The following is a 27,727-nucleotide window of genomic DNA, read 5'->3' as shown; positions in this document are numbered from 1 at the left end:
CGTTCGCCTTCTTCCCTTTCTCGACGAACTCTTTTCAAATTCGCTGCGTGACTCCGTCGGATCAGTCGTCGACGTTGCCGGAGACGCGAGGGAGAGTGATGTGGGACCAGGCGTCGCCGGCCGGATCCGATCCGGAGGCATCCTCCGGCGAGGGGTCGAGGGTGGCCGACCTGAGGGCGTGGGTCGCCTCGCAGTTCGAGGCCTCCGGGAAGGAGCCGCCGGAGTTCGAGCTCACGCCGAGGAGCGCCGCCCACCTGCAGGCCATAGCCTCCGCCTCTCAGGCGCGAACTCGGGCCTCCACCATTGTCGCCGCCGACCTCCGCCAGAAGGCCGTCGAGTATCGCTCCCAAGGTGAGCTTTAGGGTTTATAATTTTTTTTCTTTGCCCCCTGCCGTCCCCCCCCTTTTCCTGAATGAATCGCTTCGTTTTCTTGAGATTATTTTCGTGCTCCGCTTTATCTTTCTGTCTGATTGTTTCTTTGTTATCCGAAGCTGTAGAAAAACGGAGGATTTCGTTTCTGATGAGTCGTCTCTTGGAGGGGTTTTGTTCTCGGAATTGGATTAGGGTTTTTCTTTTGGCATCTCTATCTGACTGATGCAGTAGGAGAAAAAAAGACAGGATTTTTTTTATTGCTTCATTTCTGATGTTGCGTTTCAGTTTGTACATTAGACACTCATGAGTGAGGGGTATTCGCACGGTTTGGTTTTCTTTTCCTTCTTTCTTTCCGTTTTTTGAACGGAAGAGGAAGCGAAAATGGTGACACCGAAATGGCGGAACATTAGATAGAAATGTGAAAGAATTGACATATTAACGTTTGGGATGAGAATAACATCAGAATGGTGACGAGAAGTTGCCGAAATTGCAGAACATTAGATACAAATGTGAGAGAAATGTCATATTAAAGTTTAGAATGAGAATAACATTAGAATGGTGAAAAGAAGTTGCCGACATTGCAGATAGACCAATTCTCAAAGACTTTGTTGTAATTATCGTATCAGAACCGGTATAGGAAGGGCTGGCGATACAGGTGTATCGTACTGAATCGTATCCTATCGTTAGATAAGGGAAAATCCCCATTTAAAAATCATAAAAAATAAAAAAAATGCACAAAAAATCAGAAACATTTAGAAAAAATCATAGAATAAAAATGAAAAAAAGAAATCAAATTTAATCATTATGAACAATTAAACATACACATGTACTACTATAACATGTGAAACGATATTGTAACAAACTAACAACTAACAAAACAAAAGGTTTACTATTAAAGAGTCACATTAAATAATAAACAAAAGCGAAAGGTTTTGAATAAACAAATTATAACAATCATTACAAAGATAATTAAAAACACATTTTAGTCAAACTACAATATTAAGTATACTTAATTATGAAAATTGAGCATGAATAAATATGTAACAATTATCAAATATAAAAACTATAATTATGATGTTATAGCAATGTATCCATTACATATGTCAAAAGAATAAACTAAAAAAAAAGGAAAATAATATGTCATTTCTAAGCAGTAAGAATTAAAAAAGCGAAGTTTCATAATGTCTTCATTAATTAGTTTCACTAATTACAATAAGCACAAGAGTTGAATAATATGTGCTCTTCCATAATATTATTTCTCTTACTTCTCTTCTTTCCTATCTTCACTAATCACAATAAATTAAGAAGAAACTTTTATTTTTTTGTTCACATAGCTTAGGAAATAAGTGAATAGGACTCTATTAAAGTCTTATGCGACATACCATATCGTACGATACGATATAATACTGACAACATTGCTCAAAGTTCCAATCCGTGATAGATCTCGGCCATTGATATGATCCCAGTTGACCGGATGTTGATAAGCAAAATTAGACCTGTGTGTTTTTCCTTGAAATAATAGTGTGTTGCATTCCGGCCACACTGCCCCACCTTGCTTTTTATAGCCACCATCCTTGAAATAGTCTTCAAATGGTCGATGTGCTAGGTACCAATTCTTTCCTTTATGCCTGGCCGGAGGAGCCAAGATGAGATATCTCACTCCAAGATGATTTATGTCCCGCTGTTGACTGGGTAGGCCAATCTCAGCAGCTGCAAGAACAAACTGACATAAGTCGAAGCAGCAAGAGATGGGGATCTTAATCTGATGGCTTTTCGGGCACATTTGGAAGTGCAGATAAAATGTGAAAGTTTCTCTATCAAATGGAAAAGAACAGAAGCTTCCTATTCACTTCCAAATGAGAGAAAATTTTCATATTTTTGTATGATTTTACCAACTGTACATATGAAAATTTCTCTAGGAATTCACCTAGTCATTTTGTTCTACAACTTCAAGCTTGCAGTATTGTTGAACCATTGTTGGCATTGAGTCAAATGTGGCTTAGACCTGATTAGGGATCTAGCTGGTTGATTTGGTTTAGTCCATCCATAGCATGGTTGCCAGTTGAGGAAGCGGGAGCGGGAAGCGAGGCACTTTTAAAATTTTAGGAAGCGGGGAAGCGTGGGACCACTTAGGACCGATTCGGGAAGTGTCTCGGAAGCGACCTAGGAAGCGTCTCGGAAGCGACCTAGGAAGTGTCTCGGAAGCGAGGGGGAAGCGAAAAAAAATAAAAATAAAAAATACAAAAAATTGGAAAAAACAGGGGAAGCGAGGGGGAAGCGTGGGGGAAGCGAGGGGGAAGCGTGATGGGAAGCGTGCTTCCCATTAAAGGGAAGCGCGTCCCCCATTAAAGGGAAGCGCGCTTCACAAAAAAGGGGGACACTTCCCCCCACGCTTCGGAAGCGCGACATTTCACGCTTCCGAAGCGCGCTTCCCCTTTTAGCTAGGCGCTTCCGGTAACCCTGATCCATAGTCATTCACATGGTCACCAGGTATGGCTTCTTCGTTTCATTCTTTTTTGTTTTTTTTTGGTTTCCAATTTATTGCATGATGAAAACATGGAATTTTCTTTTGTTTGTGAGAATTATTTTGTTTAGGAGCTTCATTGCATTAGAATCGGTGTTGTCCATAGTTGGCAAACCCGACGAGTCGACGTGGGAATCGCCTGAGTCGATCTGGATCGGGACCCTAACTAGGTTACCGATTCAGGACCATCGATCCATATGCTTCTTATGTGTTTTTGTCATGCATTTTGTGGTTTAATGTGTAATGTTCATAAAAGAATACTTGTTATAAAGAATCATATGTTTTTAAATAATAAATATTAGCAATTATATATAGTTGATTACTTATATAACTTAGTCACTGATGTCGTGTGCTAAATTAGTGATTACACAATATGGATTTTGATTTTTTCCATATTTTAACACAAGAAAATGCATAGTCCTAACTCGTTCGAGTTATCAAGTTGACCTACTGACTTGCGAGTCAAGGGTTAGGCAATCCGAATCCGAGTCACGAGTTTGCCAACTATGATGTTGACATGTTATATGTGGTTTATCTTTGTAGAATTTTTTGGAGAAGGCTGAGCAATCCCATAGGTGAAGATCAATTTATATTTTTAGCTATAGTGTCAATTAGAACTAGAATTAAGTGAAAGCAAGTAAAAAATTTGAAGATTTACTAGAGGTGACAATGCCAATGTTGTCTAGTGGGTCTTATGTGTTAGATTTAGGTTTTCTGAGGTTCCTGCATAGAGAAAGAAGACAAGAGAAAGGTTTGGGCTGAACTCTCATGATTCCCAATATGGAAAAATCGTGTGCCTCATTGTGACTATTTATATTCATTTTACACTAAAATACATCTTTACTAAAACACCCTTATTAACACAAAATACAAAAAGACAAATAAAGGGTATTTTAGGAACACAATATATAATAAAATACAATAGGGAACTATGAGACGTGAACAGTAACGTGAACAATAACATCGTAAACAGTGATGTGATCCAGATCCGATAACCTCAAACCTCACGCTCTAATAGCCTTCCTCAAGTTGTACATGGTTAACAACCATGGACAACTTCCTTCTTAAATACCAAAACCTATTCTTTGTGAGGCCTTTAGTAAATAAGTCAGTCACTTGGTCTTCAGTCGGGACATAGCTGGTCTCAATCTCTTGTTCCTCTACTTTCTGTCGAATAAAATGTTGATCAATTTCGATATGTTTTGTCTTGGGTCTTAATATCAGGACCCCGAAAGAGAAAGAAATAAAAACTGTACATAAAATGGACTTGGGTCTTAATATCAGGACCCTAAACACACTTTTTCACCCCCCCTCAAGTTGATCATGGTTTTGAACCATGAACAACTTTCTTTAAGCATCCAAAAACGATCTTTTGTCAAGCCCTTTGTAAATATGTCTGCAACTTGTCTTTCAGTATTGACAAACTCAGGCTCGATCTCTTTTTCTTCAACCTTTTGTCTTACAAAATGTTGGTCGATCTCAATATGCTTAGCACAACTGTGATGTACTTGATTGAATGGCATGTTGAGAGCACTTTGATTGTTACACGGCAAGGTAGAGTGAGAGATCGTTTCTCCCACTTCAGTTAGTAGATGTCTGACCCACGTGGCTTTGGCAGTAGCGGCAACCATGGATTTATATTCAGCCTCTGTGCTTGATCTAGCGACAAGCTTTTGTTTTCTACTACTCCAAGAGACTAAATTTCTTCCAATAAAGAGGCAATATCCTGATATAGATATTCGTTCATCAGGATCCCCTGCCCAGTCTGCATCACAATATACAGTAAGTTCACACTCATCCTTGTCAGACGACTGTGACGAATATATCAACCCGTCCCCAATGGTTCCTTTCAAATATCTAAGAATCCTTTTAACCGCTTCCATGTGTCCAGTACGTGGTGCATGCATAAACTGAGACACTTGAGTAACTGAATAAACAATATCAGGACGAGTGAATGTGAGATACTGTAATATCCCTATTAAACTGCGATACCTGGTGGGGTCCTCACACAGATCTCCATCATGAGTGCTGAGTTTTTGGTGAAGCACACTTGGGGTTCCTAGAGGCTTGCAATCTTTCATACCTGCCTTGCTGAGAACATCTACTGTATACTTGTGCTGAGTGAGGGTCAAGCCATGAGCTTGGTTGTCAACTTCTACACCAATAAAATAGCGCAAGTCACCAAGATCTTTCATTTTGAACCTCTGACCTAGTAGGTTTTTTACTTCTTTGATGTGAACTTCAGAGTTTCCTGTGATGACAATGTCGTCAACATAAATTAATAGTAGGGTGATCACATTCTGACTTTTAAAAATGAATAACGAGTGATCCAGTAGAGAATGTGAAAATCCATGCTTTTGAATCTCAAGCGATAAACTGTCAAACCAAGAACGAGATGCTTTTTTAGACTATAGATAGCTCTTTTTAGCCTGCACACATGGGTTTTACAATTTTGCTCTTGATATCCAGGGGGTTGTTCCATATAGACTTCCTCCTTCAAATCCCCATGCCATAATGCATTTTTCACATCAAGCTGACTTAGCTTCCATCCATGTTCAACAACCAAGGAAAGGATAATTCGAATCGTTTCCATTCTCACCACCGGGCTGAAGGTCTCATCATAGTCTTGCCCTGCTTCTTGGGTAAGCCCTTTTGCCACCAGTCTTGCCTTGTATCGTTCAATGGTTCCATCCGGTTTATACTTTATTTTGTAGACCCATTTGCATCCGACAACATTTTTGCCAGGTGGTCTGAGAACAATTTTCCAGTTTCCACATTTTTGTAAGGCTTGTATTTCATCATTCATGGCTTCTACCCATTTGGTAGAAGTGGCTGCTTGATAGTATATAATAGGTTCATCTTCCTTATTGAGGGCAGTTAAAAAGAGTTGAAAATCCAAGGAGAAGTTGTTATAGCTGACCCACCTATCAATAGGATGTCGTATGCGATTTGATCTTCTGATCTCAAGAGTATGAGAGGAAGTATGATCGGTTGCTGGGGCACGATTTAGAAAGCTTGACGCTGTCGTTTTGTGTCTAGAATAGGAAATGCCCTTGTATCTGCCTGGTACCGATGATGGTACTTCTCTATTCTATGATCCCGATGTCCCAGTGGTCTCAAACATTTCTTCTTCTTGCTGCACACAATCTGGAGGACAGACTTCATTGGAACTAGCAAAAAGTTCTGAATTCAACCAAGGATAATATACTTCAGTTGTGTTAGAGGACATGTCCGTTGTGCCAGCTCTATGATCAAAATTTTGTTCATCAAAGACAACATTTCTTGAGATTCTGATGCGTCTGTTGGCAGGGTCATAACACCTATATCCTTTGTAGTCGTCTGTGTATCCCACAAATCTGCACTTTTGAGCCTTGTTCTGAAACTTGTTTCTCAGGGACCGATCAATGTGCACATAACAAACACATCCGAAGGCACACAAATCATGATAACTAGGATGAGTTCCAAAAAGGCAATAATGAGACTTATTTTCCAGAACAACCATAGGCAGTCTATTTATCACATTTATGGCCGAATGAAAAGCTTTTGTCCACATATTGATGGGAAGGTTACTGTCATGAAGCATACTCATGGCACTTTCAACGATATGCCTATATTTTCACTCAGTAATCCCATTTTGTTGAGGGGTGTGTGGACAAGACACCCTTTTTTCTATCCCATTATTTTGAAAAAAAGAACTAAAGTCACTAGATGAGAACTCCCCACCTCCATCACATTGGAAAAATTGGATGGACTCAGAGAATTGATTTTTTACTAAGGAAAAAAAAATTTGAAACAAAAGGAAAACTTCCGACTTATTTTTTATGAAATATATCCAGGTGTATCGAGAATAGCTATCAATAAAGATTATGTAGTATCTACTTCCAGATCCAGAGGCAACTGGGGCGGGTCCCCATACATAGAACATATTATCTTAAAAGGTTTTGAAGTTCTCTTATTAATGGAATGAAAAGACAATACATGACTTTTGCATAAAAGACAACTAGAACACTTCTGACTTTTCTCATCCCATTGAGACTTTCTTTTAGAATGAGATTATTAGAAACAAGTTTCTCAATAAAATGACTTCCACAATGTCCTAATCGACTGTGCCATAAGAAAGGCTTATTACATTCAGAAATACTAAAAACATTTGCAGAAGAAGAGGAACACAACTCTAATGAAGACTTTGAATCCAGGTGAGCAGGGCAGACAGAATGACATGGAGCTTCTTCAAAGACAAACATATTGCCTCGTCTTTTTCCTTCAGCGAATGTTTCCCTCGTGCGAAGGTCCTTGACATGCACAAAGAAGGGAGTGAATTCGACTGAATCTTGATTATCATCAAGTTTAGAAACAGAGACAATATTTTTCTTGATGTTGGGAGCATGAAGGACATCAAAAAGTTCAAGAGTAGAATGTGACATGGGAATGACAGTTTTTCCAATATGGGAAACAAGATGGTGGGATCCATCGCCAGTGACAATTTTACTTTTGCCAAAATAAGGAATAGGGTTAGAAAGTTTACCTGCATCACCAGTCACGTGAGTTGCTGCCCTTGAGTCAACAAACCAAGTGCCTTGATCATTTTGCTTTAACTTCAATTCTAACAAGACAGATATCAACAAATCTTTAATCTCTCCACTGTCTCTGATATTGGTGGGCTTTTTTTTGGCTTCTGTTTGTGGAGTCTTTTCTTTATTTTTTGGATTGTGCCAACAATTCGCCTTGATATGCCCCCTTTTGTTACAAAGGAAGCAAGTGGGGATGGATCTTTGTTCCTGTGTATGAGTCAACAGATTTGGAGTGGTGAAAAATTGTGTTTAGGGTCCTGATATTAAGACCGAGTCCATTTTATGTATAATTTTTATTTCTTTCTTTTTCGTGTCTGGACATTATACTAGACCCAGACCCATACTGTACACTTAAGTATATTAATACAATATTTAGGTCACGATTTCATTTTAGAAATCGTGACAGCCGCAACCTCTATTCTTCTCTTCCTTTCTCACTTTTATATGTTAATCTCATATTTTTTAGAATAATCTCATATATTTTAACTTTTGTAGGTTAATTTCATATATTTTTCAGTTATTTCAGTTATGTAATCAGTTTCTTAGTATATTTTAACTTTTGTTGGTTAATCTCATATATTTTTCAGTTATGTAATCAGTTTTTAGTTACTTTTATATGTTAATCTCATATTTTTTAGAATAATCTCATATATTTTAACTTGTGTAGGTTAATCTCATATATTTTCCAGTTATTTCAATTATGTAATCAGTTTCTTAGTATATTTTGACTTTTTTGGTTAATCTCATATATTTTCCAGTTATGTAATTCGTTTTTTAGTTACTTTTATATGCTAATCTCACACTTTTCAGAATAATCTCATATATTTTAACTTTTGTTGGTTAATCTCATATATTTTCCAATTATTTCAGTTGTGTAATCGATTTCTTAGTATATTTTATCTTTTGTTGGTTAATCTCATGTGTTTTCCAGTTATGTAATCATTTTTTTAGTCACTTTTATATGTTAATCTCATATTTTTTAGAATAATCTCATATATTTTAACTTTTGTAGGTTAATCTCATATATTTTCCCGTTATTTCAGTTATGCAATCAGTTTATTAGTATATTTTAACTTTTTTTTGGTTAATCTCATATATTTTCCAGTTATGTAATCAGTTTTTAGTTACTTTTATATGTTAATCTCATATTTTTTAGTACTTATTTGGGATTTTCTATTTCTTCTTGATTGTTATTTAATCAATAAAGCATTTCTTTATTTATTTGTATTTTTAGATATTTTTTATAATATTTTTTAAGTTTTAATTTTTTTTTTAGGCTTACGCTTTACGCCTTTGGTGGAGCGCCTCGCTACGCCTCAACGCCTTTCACAACACTGCTTCTCCCAAATCATTCGTGTCTAATTCATGTCATCTCAGCTGTAACTGCAGCCATGGAACACTATTCAGCCTCTGCACTGGACTTCACAACAACCTTTGGTTTCTTACTACTCTATGAGACCAAATTTCTTCCAAGAAAAACACAATATCTAGAAATGAACCTCCTCTCATCAAGATCTCCTGCCCAGTCGGCATCTGAATAAGCCGTAACCATTAACATATCTTTATGTGGTGCCCTTTTTCTGCCGAACAAGTCATTTTTAACAGTGCCTTTTAAATATCTCAAAATTCTTTTTACACCCTCCACATGTGATGTTCTAGGCTGATACATAAATTGTGACACTTGATTAACAACAAAAACAATATCTGGATGAGTGAAAGTGAGATATTGCAGAATTTCAACTATGCGCATAACCTACTATGCCAAACATTTGATTGACTGGACTTTGAAATACTGAAAACACATGCAGAGGACTCAGGCTTCAAGTGACTATCCAATGTAGCTTGCGCAGTCAAGGGATCTTCTTTGAAGACGTACATGTTGCCACATCTTTCTCCCTCATCGAAGATCTTCCTTGTTTGAAGATCCTTGATATACACAGAAGATGGAGTAAATTCAACATACAAATTGGTATAATCAACAAGCTTAGAAACATAGACTATATTCTTTTTTATATTAGAGAAACATATTACATCAGACAACTGGACAAAATGTGATTTAATCAAAGGAATGGCAATATCTTCGGAGTGTGTAATGAGGTGGCATCTACCATCTCCAGTAATAATGTTATTTTTACCAGAATAAGGAATCAGTTTGGGGAATTTACCTACGTCACCTTTGACATGGCTCGCGACTCCTGAATCAACGTACCAAACACCCTGATCGTTTTGCTTGAAACTGAGTCCTGAAAGGGCAGCCAACAAAATCTCATTGTCAGGTCCAGTTTGCCTCTTGTTTTGCCCTTGATCCTTAGGTAAATATTTGCCTTTGATTTCAGGATTGTACCTCAGATCATCTTTGAACCAACACTTTGCTTTTACATGTCCTTTCTTCTTGCAAATGTAGCACGTAAGAATGTTATTATTGAATGCACCTTTTCCTTCTGGAGAGATATTGGGAGTAGGAAGAATTTTTCGGCCTCCCTAATTGTAACCTCTATCTCTACCACGTTCTCCTTCATGTCCACGACCTAAAAGCATTCCGTAAACAACACATCATGGGAAGTTGCTTTCGTCTTTTCTGTATTTGACATCCTCTTCGAGGACATCTCATAACTGAGGAGTTTGGCTTTTAGGTCATCAAAAGTAGAAACGATCCTAGTATACTGTAAAGTAGTGGACAACACATAGAATTCGGGTCCCAAGCCAGCTAGAGTTTATTGAATTTTGTCCTTCTCTGACACTTGACATCCCATTAACGCTAGCTGATTTGTAATGGACTTGATCTTGTTGAAATATTCCAGAATAAACATGGATGCTTCCTTCTTCAATATCTGAAATGTTCTTTTGAAATAAATGATCTTGGTTTCTGAAATCTGTGAGTAGGTATGCTGTAATGTATTCCATAACGTCATCGCAGTGCAACCAGTTGGAATTCCCACCAATACCTATTGAGATAAGCTTGATCATTCTTCATCCAGTTGACAAAATTTGGATTCCTAATGGTCCTCGTTGTAGTTACAACCCTTTTGTCATCTTTATCTTCCTGCATAAGAAACTCATATAAAGCAACAATTGATCCATCGAGGTGATCAGCGAGTTCTTGACTCCTAATAAAAGGAATAATTTGTCTTTTGTAGTTGGAGTTATTCAATTTTTCAAAAATTAATTGGCCAAAAAAGTTACCAGAGATGGATCCTAAAGAGGAACATGAATCCATGACAGGTGAATAAAGAACCAATGTAAAAGGAATAAAACATGGCATCAAATAATTAAAGAAGAAAATGAGATAATCAATAACCAAGATGCAGAAAATTAGTGACAGTAATTGACCACAATAACCGTCATGTCTTTTTTTTGCAGAACGGAACGTGAACAAATCAGATATGCCGCTGCCAATAGAATATCTTAATGAAATCACGCGTCAAAGTCAATTTGGAATCTTTTTTTGTTGAATGACGCAAAACAGGAATCACTGGCCTTAGGTGACGTCAATCTGTTTTTCAAATCTGATAAATCTTGTTCGGCCAGAAAGATGCGTGCCAAAACACAAACGAGCAAAAATTTATAAGAGATTTCTAATCCAAGATCTTAGGGAGAAAAGAAAGAGTCAAGAAATACGCAGATCTAATTTGAAGGGTAAAAAATAACGAGAAAACAAAGATAAAGAGAGATTAGGGAATCAAGAAATACACAAATATGATTTAAGAACCAAGAGCCAAGAGCCAAGAGACACAGATTTGAGAGAAAAGGAAAGAAAAGATAGGAAGAGAAAAAAATAGAAGACTCAACTGTTACCTGGAGAAAGAAAGATCGAATCTTGAAAGTCATCAAGATTTTATGGCCCCACTCAGGATCATGGCTTTGATACCATGTTAGATTTTGGTTTTCTGAGGTTCCTGCAGAGAGAAAGAAGACAAGAGAAAGGTTTGGTCTGAAGACTCTGAACTCTCACGATTCCCAATATGGGAAAATTGTGTGCCTCATTGTGACTATTTATATTCACTTTACACTAAAATACATCTTTACTAAAACATCCTTATTAACACAAAATACAAGAAGACTAATAAAGGGTATTTTAAGAACACCATATATAATAAAATACCATAGAGAACTAGGAGACATAAACAGTAATGTCATGAGCAGTCACTTGAGTGATATGGATCAAGATCCAGATCCGACCACATCAAACCTCATGCTCTAATATTATGATCTACTAGGTTAAAGCTATCTAAAATGTTTGTGTTTGGTAATTTGATTTTGGAATATCTGGGAAGTGATGCAGCCAAATATTCATTTGTCTCAATTTTAAATTCATAAAGTGTGATTTTTGTTTATCGCTCCTGTTGCATCCATTGTCCATGAAAACCACCACAGGGTATTGCGGCTCAGAACCACCCTGTACTCTCTCTCTCTCTCTCTCTCTCTCTCTATATATATATATATATATATATAAAATCTCCAGTATGCACATGCGTTCAGTGCCCCAATGAATCAAAACTCAGGCGCAAGTTGTTTCGACTAAATCCAACACCATAGATGTGATCTACATGTTTTGTTTAATGAGGACTAGCCATTGGATCACCAGATTCTGATTGTGTATAGGTTTTTTCAGCAAATCAAAAAATCAATGGCCGTAAAAATTTTGGTTAAACAAATATATTTAGTTTTTGTCAGGAAAATGCGATTCAAGGGCTGATCCTTAGCAAATTGACAATTTTTTAACACATTACAATATGTGATTGAGTCAAAACAACTCATGAAATGAAATGGGGATCTTCGAAACACGAGCTTAGATTCACAAGGGAAAGTGTCAAGAATGACACTAAAGCATAACCCTTAAAAAGGGTATAACTGGAAACAAAGTAAAAATAAAAATGTATTCTTTATTGATATGAAAAACCAATTGCTTAAGAAGCATTGGAATAAAATACAAGAGGGGCTGCACCCCTTTATATACACAGCTGAAAGATACGTTCAGTGTGATCAATTTATCCACTTAAATGAGCATTTAAAAATTTAGATGAAATATTTCTATTTCTGTTGTGTAGGTTAGGAGGATATGATATATATGACAGCCTAGTTTTTCTTTTGGTAGTTAGTTTTTTTTTTTGATAAGCAAGCTGCATTTAGGCAGACCCCTACCAGATATCTCTTAAGCCCTATGTGGCAGAGGGATTCGAACCTGGGCCTTCAGCTTGGCACAGGACCCCCGCCTACCACATGGGATACCACCTCGGTAGTTAGCGGAGTGGTGCTGTAGCAGTTTTCTGAATAGCTAAATAAATAAAGGACATTTTTCTATTCTTGTCATGCATTTCCAAGAAAAGATAGTGCTGAACATTTGGAAGTTTTTGACACTTTTCTTCACCACTTGCATGTAGGTCTAGTGTTGTCAATTTATCCAGTTAATGAACACTTAAAAATTTAGATGAAGTACTTCTAAATATTTTGTCTAGGTTATGAGGATATAAATATGGCAGCCTGCTTTTTCTTTTAGTATTTAGATTGCAGGCTGGTGCAGTTCAGCAGTTTTTTGAATTGCTGAACAAGTTGAGGACATTTTTTCTGTTCTCATCATGCACTGTAATTTGTTCTCCAAGAAAAGAGGTTTGCTTCTGGCATTACTTTCATGGATGACTGAGTTTCTTATTTTTTTGTTGCAGCTGCACGAATTAGAGAAATTCTGGAAGGTGTGGGCTTGGCACGTGAAAATTTATCACCAAGTGCAGTGGCATCTGCACAGATTCTTGCGAATGTTGCAAATTTGTTAAATATAAGGGACACTGAGATGAGTAGGCAAGTATTATTACCTTGGAACTGTTTAGTATCTATGTTTGTTTTAATAAAATTCGAGCTGATTCATTGTATATGGTTTAGCTTTCTTGTAGCAATGGCAGATATTTCACTTAGGAAGACTGACGTAGAAGAGAAAAGGTCCAAAGTGCAAAAGGAGTCTAAAGTTCTTCTTCAGTACACCAGAAAGGCCATTGAAAGGCTGATATATTTGAAAAGGTTAGCATGCTTACAACAGTAACTTTTGTTAAACAACGGATAGATTTGTATTGTGGCTGCACAATTTTCATACCACCAGTTTAGCACCTTGTTAAAGTTTTTCTCTTTTGCTAATATGTTTTTTTGGATGATATTGTATCTAGACTGATCTTTGCCTTGTGTAAAGCTAATTGTTATGGTCTTGGTTGCAGTGTGTACATACTTTTTTATTTTTCATTGAGGGGATGTATCATAATTTATTTGATAGCCATGGCCATACCACTAATTTATTTGAAGAGGCCAATTTAGGGGCATCAATTTTCGGTGAACACTAACCAACTTAACTAGATACTTCAGGCATACATGCACCAGCATATGAATTTCACCAGCATTTTCCATCTTTCATGCATAAAGGGTCTTCTAAAACCAAGCAAATCAATAATTGCATTTTGATGTGTTTCTGGAAAATATGCTTCATGTAAATATTCAAACGTGATGAACAAACCAAGCACATCAGTTTGTGTATTAGGTATTCCTCTTAATACATGTTACACACGCATAAAAGTTAAAGCTTGACAATTGAGGAAAAGGTTTAGATTGATCTGTTGTAAAAGTCAAAATAGGAGTGTGTATGTGTGTGTCTTGATTGCGGAAACTTTTTTCTTTTGTGATGGACAAGCTAAGGGATATCCTGTGGCTGGCTTCAAACCTAAAGACCTATTGCTTAAGGCATTGCAATTCTACGGGGCCAGCTACCACTTTTGACCCATTGCTAGTATGTTTGACAGAAAATCACTCAAGGTCTGACACTATTTAAGTAAAAAAATAAAAAAAGCTGCTTCATGTCAAGATATCACTCGTCTATCATACGCAATTTAGCATGATTGATTTGCGTTGGATATTAATAAAGGTGTTAGTGCTTTGATGTTGCAATGTTCTGTTTTTTATACAGAACTCTTGCCCAGCTGGAGGATGACATGTCTGGATGTGAGGCTCATAAACGACACTGGCAGACGAACTTGTCAATAATGGTCTCCAAGGAACGGCAATATATGCAACAATATTCCAATTATAAGGTACATTCTGTTGTTTCTTTTGCATATATCTTGTTTTTATCATTAGTGACTTTGACAGTTTGAGTATGGGCTGCATAAGTGATGCACTGGAAACAGAGATCTCACGGAATTGGTCCTGTTTTTTGGATGCTCACGTTCTGCTTGCGTACATTTCCTTAAGATATTTATTCTCCATATGTACATTGATTACTGGATATAGTTCCGGGGCCCAAATGTCTGCATGCATTTCTGAACTATAATGATGTGTAGGTGAGTCCCTGAATCTTTTTTTGGTGATACTTTAAGTGCATTTGAGGAAATTGAAATCACTATTTGTACAATCAGACACAATGACCCAAATTAGTTTTTGGTGCTACTTTAAGCTCATTGTAGTATTTTAAAATTGTTACATACTGTCACACAGATACTTCACTTTAGTATTATGTCTCATATGGACATGGCACAACACGGTCAACATCATGTCCTTACCTTCATCTATTTTGTTTTGTGATCTTGATTGTTTATTTTGTATTTTTGCATGTTTTTATTTTAAAATTTGTCATTGACTGCTTTAGATTTCAAATTTCAACTTGCATTAATTATTTAATGCTTTTAACCATAATGATTTAGAATTGTTGTTCATGAATGTGCACTTAAGATGACATTCATGCCTCTGTTGCTTTAGATTAAGATTATTGAATCACATCAAATGTGTCAAAGCGATGTCTTGCCTATGACATAGATTTCATATACAAACAAAATACTTTCACACGATGATTTTAGAATATAAATTAGCTGCTAGATGAAGTCATGCTGGTTCATGTGTGTATGTGGTTGTTACATCACATCATTTTAATAAGTCTCTGTTGATCAATGTAACACCCTAAAATTTTAACCAAAATTTTTAGACTTTTTTTTCTTAGCCAAATAAATTGGCAGAAAACAGCAGATCTTTTCTTTTGAAAACGGGTTACAAATCTTAGGCGAGTCACATGTAATATAATACATATGGAGATGGATCCTAATCCCTTAGACTTGGATCCATATCCCAACTCAGAATCTGGTTCCGAACCATGAAACTCAAATTCAAATCATAATAGATACGTATAATTCATGCCATACGACAAACCATTAAACATTTAAGTAAACCAAGCAATTAAACGCAAAGTTTACATCCATCAAATGTTTAATGTTTTAAGGTTTAAAATCTAAAAACTAAATCAAGCAATATGCATTTGCGTATGTATGAAATGTTGTGGCCTATGTCACATGGGTGCGGGTGCGGGTGCGACATGGGTGCGGCGCAATTTCAAAAATTTTGGACAGGGGGACTCGGCTATATATATATATATTAAAAAAAAAAAAAAAAAATATATATATATATATATATATATATATATATATATATATATATATATATATATATATAAGACTCAGTCAAAGTTGTGTCCATTAGGGGACAGGTGATGAGTTGTGAAGGCATTCTGTACACTTTCTTCATACAGGAATAATTCACTTTTGGGCACTTTCTTCGTACACTGTAATAATTCACTTTCTTCATACAGGAAAAAACCACAAAAACTTGAGTTGTGCCCATTCTGTACTTAAAACTTGAAAGTGTACAGGTTTTTTAGTTGTGATGGGTTTTTTTCTTTACAGCTGTAGCCCAGAAAATTTCAAAAAAAAAATTTTCAAAAAAAAAAAATTCCAAAAAATGGACCAAAATGACCCTGGATGCGTTGACCACACCCAGGGTCGGGTTGACCGAGTCCGAGCCGCACCCGTGTCGGTGCGTGTCGACGCGGGTGCGGCGACCTTGGAGCCGAGTCCGTGTGACATAGGTTGTGGCATGTCTATCATGTGATTTAACACATGATTATATAAGTGTGCAAATGTACCTATCATGTTAATTTAATGATTATGTGTTGTATGCTTTAATTCTTTACAAACATATGAGGTGATTGTGCTCTTACCAGACTCGATGAGTCTCTGGCCCCATATTTAACAACATTGCAGATGAGTAGTAGTTGTGATGGCGGGATGCTTGGACGGGGAGGCCGATGAATCGAGCCTTTATCAGGGCCCACATTAGTTTAAAATTTTAGATTTTAGACCTTAAAACCTTAAACATTTGATGGATGCAAACTTTAAGTTTAATTACTTGGTTTACTTATTGAATTGTTTGGCTTATGGCATGAATTCTATAAATCTATCATGATTTGAATTCGGGTTTCATGGTTCTAAACCAAATTCTGAGTTGGGATATGGATCCATGTCCAAGGGATTAGGATCTATCTCCATGTGTGTTATATTACCTGTGATTCGCCCAAGATTTGTAACCCGTTTTCAAAAGAAAAAGATCTTATGTTGTTTTCTGCCAATTTATTTGGCTAAGAAAAAAAAAGTCTAAAAATTTGGGTTAAATTTTGGGGGCGTTACAGTTATGGTATCATAGTTTAGGGATATGACCACTTGGAAACACCTCCTCTGCCTTTTTGGGAAAGACAAATTCGATATTAAAAACTTAGAAATATGATTTAGAATGAAAAAGTGTTGGTTCACGGCCCGTCCAAGCAACCGGTACCACACTGTAAGTATTTTTCAACTATTAATTTGCCTTTATTTGGTGATTACATTTAAACACACATGTACGAATTATGGAACTTAGAAACAAGAACATTAGGTACATCACAATATAGAAGAATAAAATATAGGCTATAGTACTTATACGAAATTTTAAACATTCGTATAGATGGCGTGGGCAGGATGATGCAATGACATAATGGATACGTTGGCCAACTTGGCAGATGTTGTAACCCGCCAATCAGCAGCCATTCAAAACATGGGGGACAACTGTAAACTAAAATAAAAAACAAAAATAATAAAAGTAAAAATGCTAAACTACTCTCGGGACTCTCGAATACAATCCAAGAAGCTTGAATATATATGATCACCTCAACCCACCCTCCTCCTCGTTCGTGGCTCGACTAGATAAACCTGTGAAACAAAGATAAAGAAAAACTACTATGTTCTATTCTAAGAAGTTATCGCAATAAATAATTAATAAATAAAAGAACTAATTAAATCTAACTAATTAATGAAATTAACTTGAAATAAAAAGCAGTAAAGATAAATGCAATTAACGATTTAGCTAAGAAATAAATGATAACTATAAATTAAAGAAAACTAATTATTCTAACTACAACTAAATTATCTATCGGCTAAGAAAATAAATTAATACACTAACTATCGAAACTAACTGAATGCAAATAAATGATTAATAACTAATGAAAGCAATTAATCAAGAACCTAACTAACTAACCTAATCTAATCAAGAAAGCAATTAACGAAATCTAATCTAATCTAAGTGCAAGACTTAATTTAAAACTACTCTAAAACTGACTTAATTACTTCTAAATCTAAACTAATGAATTAAACTATAATTATCTACAACAACTTATAATTGACCTAAGAAAGAAAGAAAATAAATAATCACTATGCTATTTAAAAGAACACCGATACTATCGAACAAAAGAAATTTGGTTACTTTTATCTAATCTAATTATTTTAAATAAACTAACTAAACTAATTTACTTTTTGATGTATTTAAACGAATCTAGTACTATTCTAATTAATTTGAAAACAAAATTTAACGTGAGATAAAATTACTAATTAAAAGGAATACTTAACTATTATCTAAATTCGATTGGAATAAAACAAACTAAATATGCGACATTAATCAACAATTAAACAACTAACATCTAACTAAATACTGGAATTAAAATAACAAATAACTAATTAATAAAGAACAGAAAATTAATTAATCTATGCGGCTGAGATAAAAACTAATCTAATTATTCTAAGTTATTAATTGAACAATTACTAATTAACGATAATAAAAACTAATAATATGTTGAAAAAGGATTAAAGAATGTGATTTAATAGTAAATAAACTATCCTAATTAACAAAAATAACTTAATCTAACTATTCAGCTAGAATAAAAGAACAACTAAATATTATATCAATTAACTATTTAAGAAAATAATAATGCATAATGCCAAATAAAGAATTAACGACTGATTAAATTGTTGGAAAGTAAATAAAACACGAATTATAGGAAGTAAAATAATTTATTTAACGAAAATAACAAAGGAAAAACTAGATCTAACGACTTTATATTAAAAGGAAATAAAATGATTTCAAAAGCCCTAATCGGTTAACATTAAAATTTCTAATTAATTAAATCTAACCTAATTACCGAAAATAAAACTAATTTATATTAAACTAATATGATCTAGACCTAAACTAAATTGGAAATAGCGTAATAATAAAAAATATTCTAACTACATGCAACAATTTTGATGGAAAAAGAACAATATGCATGAAAATCAAGAAAATTGATAAAACTATATTAATGCCTAATTCTATTTTATGGAAAAACCTGAATATAAAACACGAAAAGACTTAATCAATTCTAAAACTAATCTAAGAAACAAAAATATAAAAATAAACTAAGTAACTAGTTGATACAGACAGGATTTACAAATCCAACTCTAGCCGCCGGGCCTTTTCGGTTAGGTTTTCGGCCTGGACGACTCAAAACTCGACAAAAACACCACCAAGAAAACGATCAGTATAAAAAATCCAAACCTAAACTCAAAGGAAAACTGACCAAGACTTGATTTCTTTTTAAAAAATATAAAAATAAAAACCGAAAAGTAGAGAGAGGGAGGAAGGCGCTCCTCAAGGGCTGCCCGATGATTTTTGGGGTAGAAAAGAACGGACTTTTATCTCAGATCTCACGCCACACACGTCCTTTTGTTGCTGGAGTATTTTTCTTTGCTACAGCACATTGGAAACCGAATCGTCGAAGGGGGAGAATCAGTGGAGAAAGCAAAGAGATCGGTCGGTTGTAGGGGGAGAATTTCTCGGCCGCCGAACATGATGGTAGATGGTGGTTTTCTAAAATTTCTAAAAACACCTCTGCAACAATTCAAGGACTTTTGTGAAATTTTACTTTTTGGGTCTATGGAGTTGGGTTTAAATGGAATGTGGATCAGATTTAAAGTCCATTTTACATGGTTTTGGATCGGGTTTGGATCCAATTCGCATCGGTATGGATCCAATTTCACTGAAAATACTCTAATTTTCTTGTTTTAACTCAGGTTATGATGAAATTCGAACTGAAGCTCCTTCGTACCTAAAACATCACAAACATAGGTACTTAAGCTATAAAAGCACATATAATTGCACGAATTTATGATAATATGATATGCATATCCTAACATGCAATTGGACTCCAAATTAAGAAAACCCTTAATTAGCATGCTTAAGAAGATGATTTTCGAATTATAATAAGAATTAGAGAGTGTCTCCTCTTCTCCACCAAAATCTTGTAGGGTGAGGGATCTCCTCCACGAATTCGATAAGAGAGAGAGAGAGAGATCTTCAAAATCGTGAGGAGGGGGAGGGGGCTTCTCCTTCTTCTTCACTTGTCAAAAACACTAATTTGGGGGGGGGGAGGTAGCCTTCCTTCAAAATCGTCCATGGTGGCCTTCGTTCTTCTTCCTCCAAACTCGACCAAAGGAAGAGTGAGAGAGTGTGAGAATGAACACCCAAAAATCGTGTAGGGAGGTTTGAGAGAGAGAGAATGACTAATTAAAAAATGAGAGATTAGAAGGGTAAGAAATAGAGTGTTATTTTATAGCCCAAGGTAGTTGCTAGGTTGACTAGGATTTTGACAAGTAGAGACTTGAGATTTAGTGAGAAAGATGTAGGCTTAGGATTAACTAAGTTTGTTGTAACTATTTTGACAAGTGGAGGGTTGAGATGCATTAAAAATGTAGGGCTACGATCAATCTACATGGAAATCAAAAAATTTTCCAAAGCTTCTTGATTCCAACAAAATTTGGAATCAAGTGGGGGTGTGGGCTCCACTCACTCTCTTCTAAGGAGGTTGACCAAGAGAGAGAAAGAGGTGTGGTCGATGTTAAGTTGTATATATATATATATTGTCATACATACATATTTATTTCATATTCTACATATATATACATATATATGAATATATATATATATGTATATAATGATGTAATAGGTAAATATCCTCTAAGGGTGTTTTTGTCATTTTACTCATGTAACAATACTGTTCATTAGGAACAATTTTTCTCTTATTTTTTTTATCTTTTTATTTAATGTCTTTTTTGTAAAGAGCATGGGCTCTATGGTCAAAAGACCATAGAGTTGTTGGGGGCTCCCCAACGGTCACATTTGTGACTGTTGGAAGCTCCCAACGACTATTGAGAGCTCCCCAATAGAGCCCCATGCTCTCCCCTTGTGTATAAATAGGGGTTGAATCCCTCCCTTGTAACTAATGCTTCTCTTAAGCATTCATGCTCAATAAAGATGAATATTTTTTACATTTTGTGTTTTTCTATTTAATTCCTTAATGTTTTATATGCACTTAGTGCTTATGTTGTTGTCCCTTGTTGTCTATTGTTTTGTCCTATAGTGGACTTATGCTTGTGGACATTGTGATTGTGATCTTGTAAGCCCTTAGCGGCATTTGTTTGTGCTTATGCACTTTTGTGATCATAATCTTGTAATGCCCTTAGTGGCATTGTTGTATTTTCCGCTATTTCGTTAGAGTCGGCTAGGCGTGGAGGCTTCTAGGGCCTTCCTGCCACTTGGTTGGTCATTTGCCCAAGTGGTTCCCTACTTAACTCCTTCTTTTGTTCTAGGCTTGACACTTGTCTTACTTAACTCCTTTCTTTGTTCTAGGCTTGACACATATCTTAATTTATTTTCCACTACTGACCTCCTTAGATCTAAGCTTGTCACATGTTTTACTTTGTTTCCCACTAATAACTTCCTTGGCTCTAAGCTTGTCACATGTCTTTACCTCTAACCTTCTTAGCTCTTAGCTTGCCATATGTCTCACGTGGTTTCTACTTGGATCTTGGTTTGCCACGTCCCTCATGGATTTTTTCACTTGGCTCTTGGCTTGCCACATGTCCCACATGACTTTCCACTTGCTTGGCTACATGTTCCTTAGGGAATGCCACCTCTAGCCTTTCTAGATGTGTCCAAGTGGATTTCACCCATGTAGGTCGATCCAATCAAATCCAACGTGAATTGGGTTGGTCCAATAGATCCAATATGAATTGGATCGATCCAATATTATTTGTAATAATTTTTTGAAAACTCTAATTGATTTAAAATTAGTTTTGGTTGCTAAAATATTATTTAATTGCCTTCTAAATTTCTAATTAAATATTAATTAATTTTCTATTACTAGTTTAATTAAAAGTTATCCATTGAATGCCCAATTAATTCTAATCTACCAATTTAAATCTAGTTTAAAATTGTAAACCATATTTGAGAAAAAATTCACTTTTATTTATTCAATAATCATGAAAAAACCACTGAAAATTCTTGGATTTTACATCATATCCATGACATATATGGCTAGATTTTAGAGCCATGGTAGTTTTGATTAATCAACTGGACAATGAACTCAAAGGACTCAAGATCCAGCTTGTGTAAGCTGATCTGTACGGATAAACTCATAACATTATGGAGAAAAAATTATGTTGTGGTTCTCACCCAAATGAACTGCATATAAGTGACCCATGGCATAACATTTTTCACCAAATAGATTTTGTACTTTGTTTGAGTTGGTCAATTTGGCTGCAGACTTTAGTTATCTTATTAAATGTTGTCATTGAGATTGACTTGCTTTTTACACCTCTTGCACATAAGATGTCTTTCCCCTTCCCCTTCAACCACCGTGTGAAGTTCTGTAATGGATTTATCATGAAGAAATCTTTTCACACTGATGAGATACCCCCTTCCCCTTCTACCACCAGTTGAAAGTTCTGTAGAAGAAATCTTTGCTTCTGGGTAGACCCACAGCTGCTTACTCTCCCAACATAACCATACGTTGGAGCTGAGTTTGGGATCAGACAAGCTGGCCCCCAGAACAGTGTTTACATAGTCATACCTGAAGTTTAAATCTGGCTATTAACATGGACCAAGTATGATGATAAAGGTGATTGTTTTTATCGCTATGTTTATCGACACCTTAGGTTCAGAATATTCAGTTACTGGGCTTGTCTTTATGCACTACTTAACTTGTCAGCTTGCTCTAAGGGACTTGATTGTCCACCTCACTCAAAAATTGACCTCGAGCAGGCCTTGCTAAATCGTGTGGGTTACACACCAGAGATCAGCCATGGTGTGCTGATGGAAATGGCTGAGCACAAGAAAGATCTGGAGAAGAAGACAAAGCCTATATTGGACACGTTGCGGAGCTATCAAGACTTGCCTCCTGTAAAGCTTTTGCCTTTATTTGATGGTTGTGATTGCTGCATTTTTATGTCAGTGGTTCAGACATCCTTTCTTTTGTCAGGATAAAGCCCTTGCTGCCTTGGCTATTGAAGACAAAAGAAGGCAATACACATCCGCTGAAAAGTACCTCGAAGAAGTACTGCAATCAGCTCTTAACCCTACAGAATGAGTTAAAAGTAGGTCTTTGATTCATTTAAGACCATGTGCTTTACATTGCATTTCCGTTCATACTTGTGCTTCTTAACTTCAAATTTAGTTGTATCTCTTCAACTGAGTTATGAATTTATGATGACATCTTGATCTTAGCTGAACGAGGAAACTATCCTAAAAATAAGCTAAAGTAGGTGCTGAATTATTTTAAAACCCTTTGCTGATTATATTTCCGTTCATGTGTCTGCTTCTTAACTTTAAATTTTTGGTTGGTATAACCCTTCAACTGAGTTATGAATTTATCTTTAGCTTAGATAGGAAACTTTCTTCTGGGTTTCACGTCTTGCTTTTTTAATGCCAAAAACATTTTCATATGTTTTTCTTCTTTATCTTTTTACAGTGGAACAGAAGAAAATAATAGATATCACTTGGGTTCTCCTGTATGCTATTATTACAAAGAAAAAACAAAAGCCTTTACCTGTCATCTGTATATCTCAAGTCTTGGAAAGAGAATATATTTGCGCTAGTATACGAGCATGAACACTGTTCTCTACTATATGTAAATTGTGTTTCTTTTCATCCTGTAGGGTATGAGTGGATGCAGATGGAAGTTACTGTTCTTTGCTCCTTGTTATCGTCACATGAATAATGGTTGTGACTGCCGATTTCTTGAGGTGGGTTTACTTGGGAATACCATAGTTTCAAATCCACAATGAGATGGGTATGTGCGTGTCATTGTAAATTTTTGTTGAGCTTTCTGACTTCACTGTTTCTTATTGAATTTTAATTTTTGGAGTTCTTGGGCTCCCTTCTCATGTTTGATTATGTATTTGCTCCATGCAGTCATGAAATAATACGTGTGATCAGACATTCTTTGCCGGGAAATGAGTACTGATTAAAATCGTTGTATCTTGGACAGATTCTCATTTCTTCACTGGCTTGGCGATGTTTGGATGCAACCACTTATCCAGATGAAAGGGAGGTGGGATCTTCTATTATAAATGATAATGTGATTTCCCAGCTTATCCCGTTTATCTGGATAAGTGGGTGCACCCAAACCCTAGGACCAGATTACTGACCAGGCTTATAGAACCTAACCGCTTCCGCTTTGTGTACTTTCTGGAATTACAAGCCGTTTTTGTGAATCCTGACTTCTTTTTTATAAATGAAATTCAGCTTCTTCTCAAATGTAGAGCCCTATCCTTGCAATGCCAGTCGGTATTCTGAAAATATTATGATTTGATTGGTTATTTTCAAGGGGGCTGATATAATACGAAAAAAGGCATGATATTTTCAAGAATTTTATGACGATATTTTCAAATTTTGTTATTTTGAATAGAGGGCATTGTTTATGCAGCGGCGTTGCCTCTGGTACAGCCACCCATCTCAACATTTCTCGAGGTGCAGACCATGCCCATCTCATGGAACGCTAATATGGGTGGCTGTCAGGAGTGCTGCATCATGCAGGTCCGATGCATATAATGTGAACACTTTTGAAAATAGAGTTTTTTTATGGGCAAGCTGGGGATTGAAAATAGTGGTTTTGTTGCAATATAATAGAAATACTTTTTAGACTATTTTTATATTATCTACATTTTTATCTATAACTTTATAACTTTTATATTGGTTGCCACCCATTTCAACATGTCTCGAGATGGAGACTATGCCCATCTCGAGAAATGCCAAGATGGGTGGCTGTCATCAGTGCTGCATCATGCAGGGCCGCTGCATTTAATGTGACCACTTTGTAAAAGTGTTTTTATCACGATATAAATGAGATAGAAATACTTTTTATGCTATTTTTATATTATCTACATTTTTATCTATAACTATAACTTTTATATCTTTATATACGCAACATTTTTGTGACACGTCTTCGAAGACTGGAGCTGGTACAGATCTATAGATCTGTCACAGGGACATGCCATTTTGGCTGCGTGTTCCTGGCAACACAAGCCGACACGCTGGTATGGACACTGATACGTACAACATTATTTTAATATTTTAACTTTATTTCAATAAAACCACTTTTTTAATGTCAAAATATTCAAAAATAGGTTTTTATTGATTAAAATATGAAAAAGAAATCCATGACCTCGTGTTCCATGTTTGAATTTTTCTTTTTGAACTTTTGAGTCCAAATCCCGTGTCCTGGAGTTTACGAATCATTGTGACAGGTACAGATTATGTTGGAGATTGAGTTGAACCAAGAGTGGGCAAATGGGATCTAAAGCTGATCAGGATTCAAATCCAAGTTGACCATCATTAGATATGAAGTCTGGTTCAAGGTCCTGTTTGCTTTGCTGTTTGAAACAGGCTTCAGTTGGATGCATTTGCAGTAGGACAAGGAGAGCAGTGGTCAACAAAAAGATGGAAAAAGGAAGGGAAAACAAACACACCGTTCAATCTTTCTAAAAACTAATTCTGTCTCCTGCAGTGGTTGGGAAGGGTCATTAAATGTGGAAAATAAACCTTTATTTGTTCAAGTTGTTCCTACATGACAACTTAAAAGTTTAGACAAAATTATGGTTGTCAATGATTTGCTGCTAAGTTTAAATTTGTATGGATCTCACCAACGGGGGGCTCCGCTTGTCTGGCTGGATCAGTTAATGCACGTCACCTTGTGTTGGGACGTTGCAAGTTCGAATCCTAATGGTATTGTATAACCGTTAGGGGTCTGCCTAACCCCAGTTTTCTCTGTCAAAAAAAATATGGATCTCAACACCCTTGGTCGTCGCTTAGACTGCCATGGAATTCTAAGTTGATCTCATCACCAGAAATAGGTCTTTAAGATAATAGTTGCAATATAACGTAAAATCAGAGTGGGTAAATTGATACTAGTAAACACCCATATTGTGCAGTTTGCACCAATATGAATTTTGAGATCCGGAGCGAAGAAAGAGTTGGTGATGCCATGTTGATGTTGGCAGCAAGCTGGTTTATGGATTTTCTTTATAAGATTCTGAGTGTCTGAAAAATTGAGGATATCTTATTTAAAAAAAGAAAAAGAAAAAGAAAATTAGAATAAGTGAATATGGCGATAATCGCAATGGTGTTGGTGTCTTTTTATAGCGTTTGAGAGAGAGAGAGAGAGAGAGAGGTTATGGCCAATTTGGGTGAAGCCCCAAGGCACTCTTGATTCATAACATAACCTACTATCTACAATTTGAGCAGCCAAATGATTTATACACCTGACTTCTAAATTGGAGCAGCTAAACTGTACATGCAATGTGGCTGTGGGTGGTTTTGATTGGATGCTGCCTTACCCAACCTGGTGCACCTATTGAACCCACTATGCTGGTTTTCTGTTATCAAGCCTCCCACTTGGGGTTCAGTCCTTTGGCAGCTTGAGTTGGATCCTGTCACTTTATCAACCACACTCGTTCCTTGTTCGTCGATCTTAGTTTATTTGCAAGGACCTAAGTCCTCCCAAAGATGCTGCCCATTAGTAGAAAGAGAAAAAACTCTTGTTTCTTGCTAAACAGCCAATAGGCAGTGACAAACTGTAAAAACAGCCTTACCCGCCGGGGTTTTCCTTGCTTCGGAGAGGGTTCCTTGTCATAAAAAAAAATTTTATTGGGAGCTTTTTTATAATTATTTAAATTTCCCGAGTTTTATTGCAAAATCATCATAAAAACAACTAAACAGCTTTAAGCTCTGCTCCTTTAGCTGATTATTCACATCGAATCTCAGGTTCTCTATTATACTTCCATTCCATCAGGGCTGGGAAACAAAACAAGCCGCTCTCCGTTCGGCTTGGCTTGGCTAGGTTCGAAAATTGAGCTCATCGACCTGTGCTATGAGCCAGCTCGTTCAGGTGTATGAGAGCGGAGTACGAACTTGGCAAGCTCGGCTCTACACAACTCGTATGACATTTTTTATTTTCGTGAGATGATAATGACATGGAGAAGTTCGTGGGCCCACCCAGGGTTTGCCTGACAGTGAGGCAGGTCCAACAAGCGGCCCAGTTCTCGGCGAGGGCTTCTCATCACCAAAAAAGATAATGGCATGGAGAAGTTGGGACATGGAAATGGTAGGGCTTCACTTTATCTTCCTTTTTCTTTCCTTTTGCTCTTTTGAGGAGGATTTCAACTTGCAGTTGGCCCAAGCCAGCAATTATGGATCTTAAACCCAACTGAATCAACCGAAGTCTAAAGCTTCTTTTCTTTCCCTTTTTATTTTGGAAAATAAACATACTATCCTTTTAAAATGATACATTTTTATCTGCAAGTGTATGAAAAAAAAATTATATAAAAAGCAATATGAAGCAAGGGTAGAAGCAAATAAAAATGATGTGAACACAAATATAAAATAATATAAAACTAATATGTAAGCTTGTTATAAAAACATTATAATTTTTTAATATAAAAATATAGAAGGTGAGGAGGGAAGTGACAAGAAGCAAGACAAAAACTTTTAGGGAGTGAAAGGGAATCAATTGGGGGAACGAAGACGAAGTGGGCTTCTTATGCACCTTTGATCGTGAAGTTGTTGTTACCCAACTCTTATGCACAAAAATCAAAGAGAAGCAAAAAAAATGACAAAAATTATAAAAAAAAAATCAGAATAATAATAATAATAATAATCAATCATCCATCTCTCTAACCCCCCCACGTAACAAGTATTTATGAAAAAATAAAACCCTAATCCTACTTTTGGATCTTGGATAGATTAAAAAAAATAGATCCAAATGGATCCATATAAGCCTGGACCT

The 27,727-nt window shown here is 36.1% G+C and overlaps 1 protein-coding gene across 14 annotated transcripts; it reads left to right on the top strand.

Annotated features, from left to right (window-relative positions):
- AUG1 (HAUS augmin-like complex subunit) lies at positions 1-27,438 on the top strand. Of its 14 annotated transcripts, none has more exons than XR_016431058.1 (8): positions 1-351; positions 13,131-13,263; positions 13,345-13,479; positions 14,411-14,534; positions 22,708-22,845; positions 22,925-23,039; positions 23,601-23,687; positions 25,330-25,375. XR_016431058.1 is itself a non-coding variant. In XM_090001373.1 (7 exons), the coding sequence occupies exons 1-7, from the start codon at positions 99-101 to the stop codon at positions 25,242-25,244; spliced, it is 843 nt and encodes a 280-aa protein (XP_089857499.1). In that variant the 5' UTR covers positions 1-98; the 3' UTR covers positions 25,245-25,315. The 14 variants fall into 14 exon arrangements, 9 of the variants coding, with proteins under 9 accessions (XP_089857499.1, XP_089857497.1, XP_089857503.1 ...); XR_016431055.1 differs by lacking the exon at positions 25,330-25,375 and adding an exon at positions 25,197-25,241; XR_016431054.1 differs by lacking the exon at positions 25,330-25,375 and adding an exon at positions 25,191-25,235.
- The last annotated feature ends 289 nt before the right edge of the window (positions 27,439-27,727 follow it).

The sequence above is a fragment of the Nuphar pumila genome, chromosome 3, assembly GCF_984573655.1.
Source record: "Nuphar pumila chromosome 3, dmNupPumi1.hap1.1, whole genome shotgun sequence".
Taxonomy (NCBI): Eukaryota; Viridiplantae; Streptophyta; class Magnoliopsida; order Nymphaeales; family Nymphaeaceae; genus Nuphar; species Nuphar pumila.
The sequence above is the reverse complement of the archived record's forward strand: the minus strand, read 5'-3'. Positions and strand labels throughout refer to the sequence as shown.

Coding starts and splice junctions, on each gene's coding strand:
- AUG1 (XM_090001372.1), top strand. CDS start 99: ATGTGGGACCAGGCGTCGCCGGCCGGATCCGATCCGGAGGCATCCTCC. Junction 13,264..13,344: donor AGGGACACTGAGATGAGTAG/GCAAGTATTATT, acceptor TATATGGTTTAG/CTTTCTTGTAGCAATGGCAG. Junction 14,535..23,600: donor AACAATATTCCAATTATAAG/GTACATTCTGTT, acceptor TTCATCCTGTAG/GGTATGAGTGGATGCAGATG.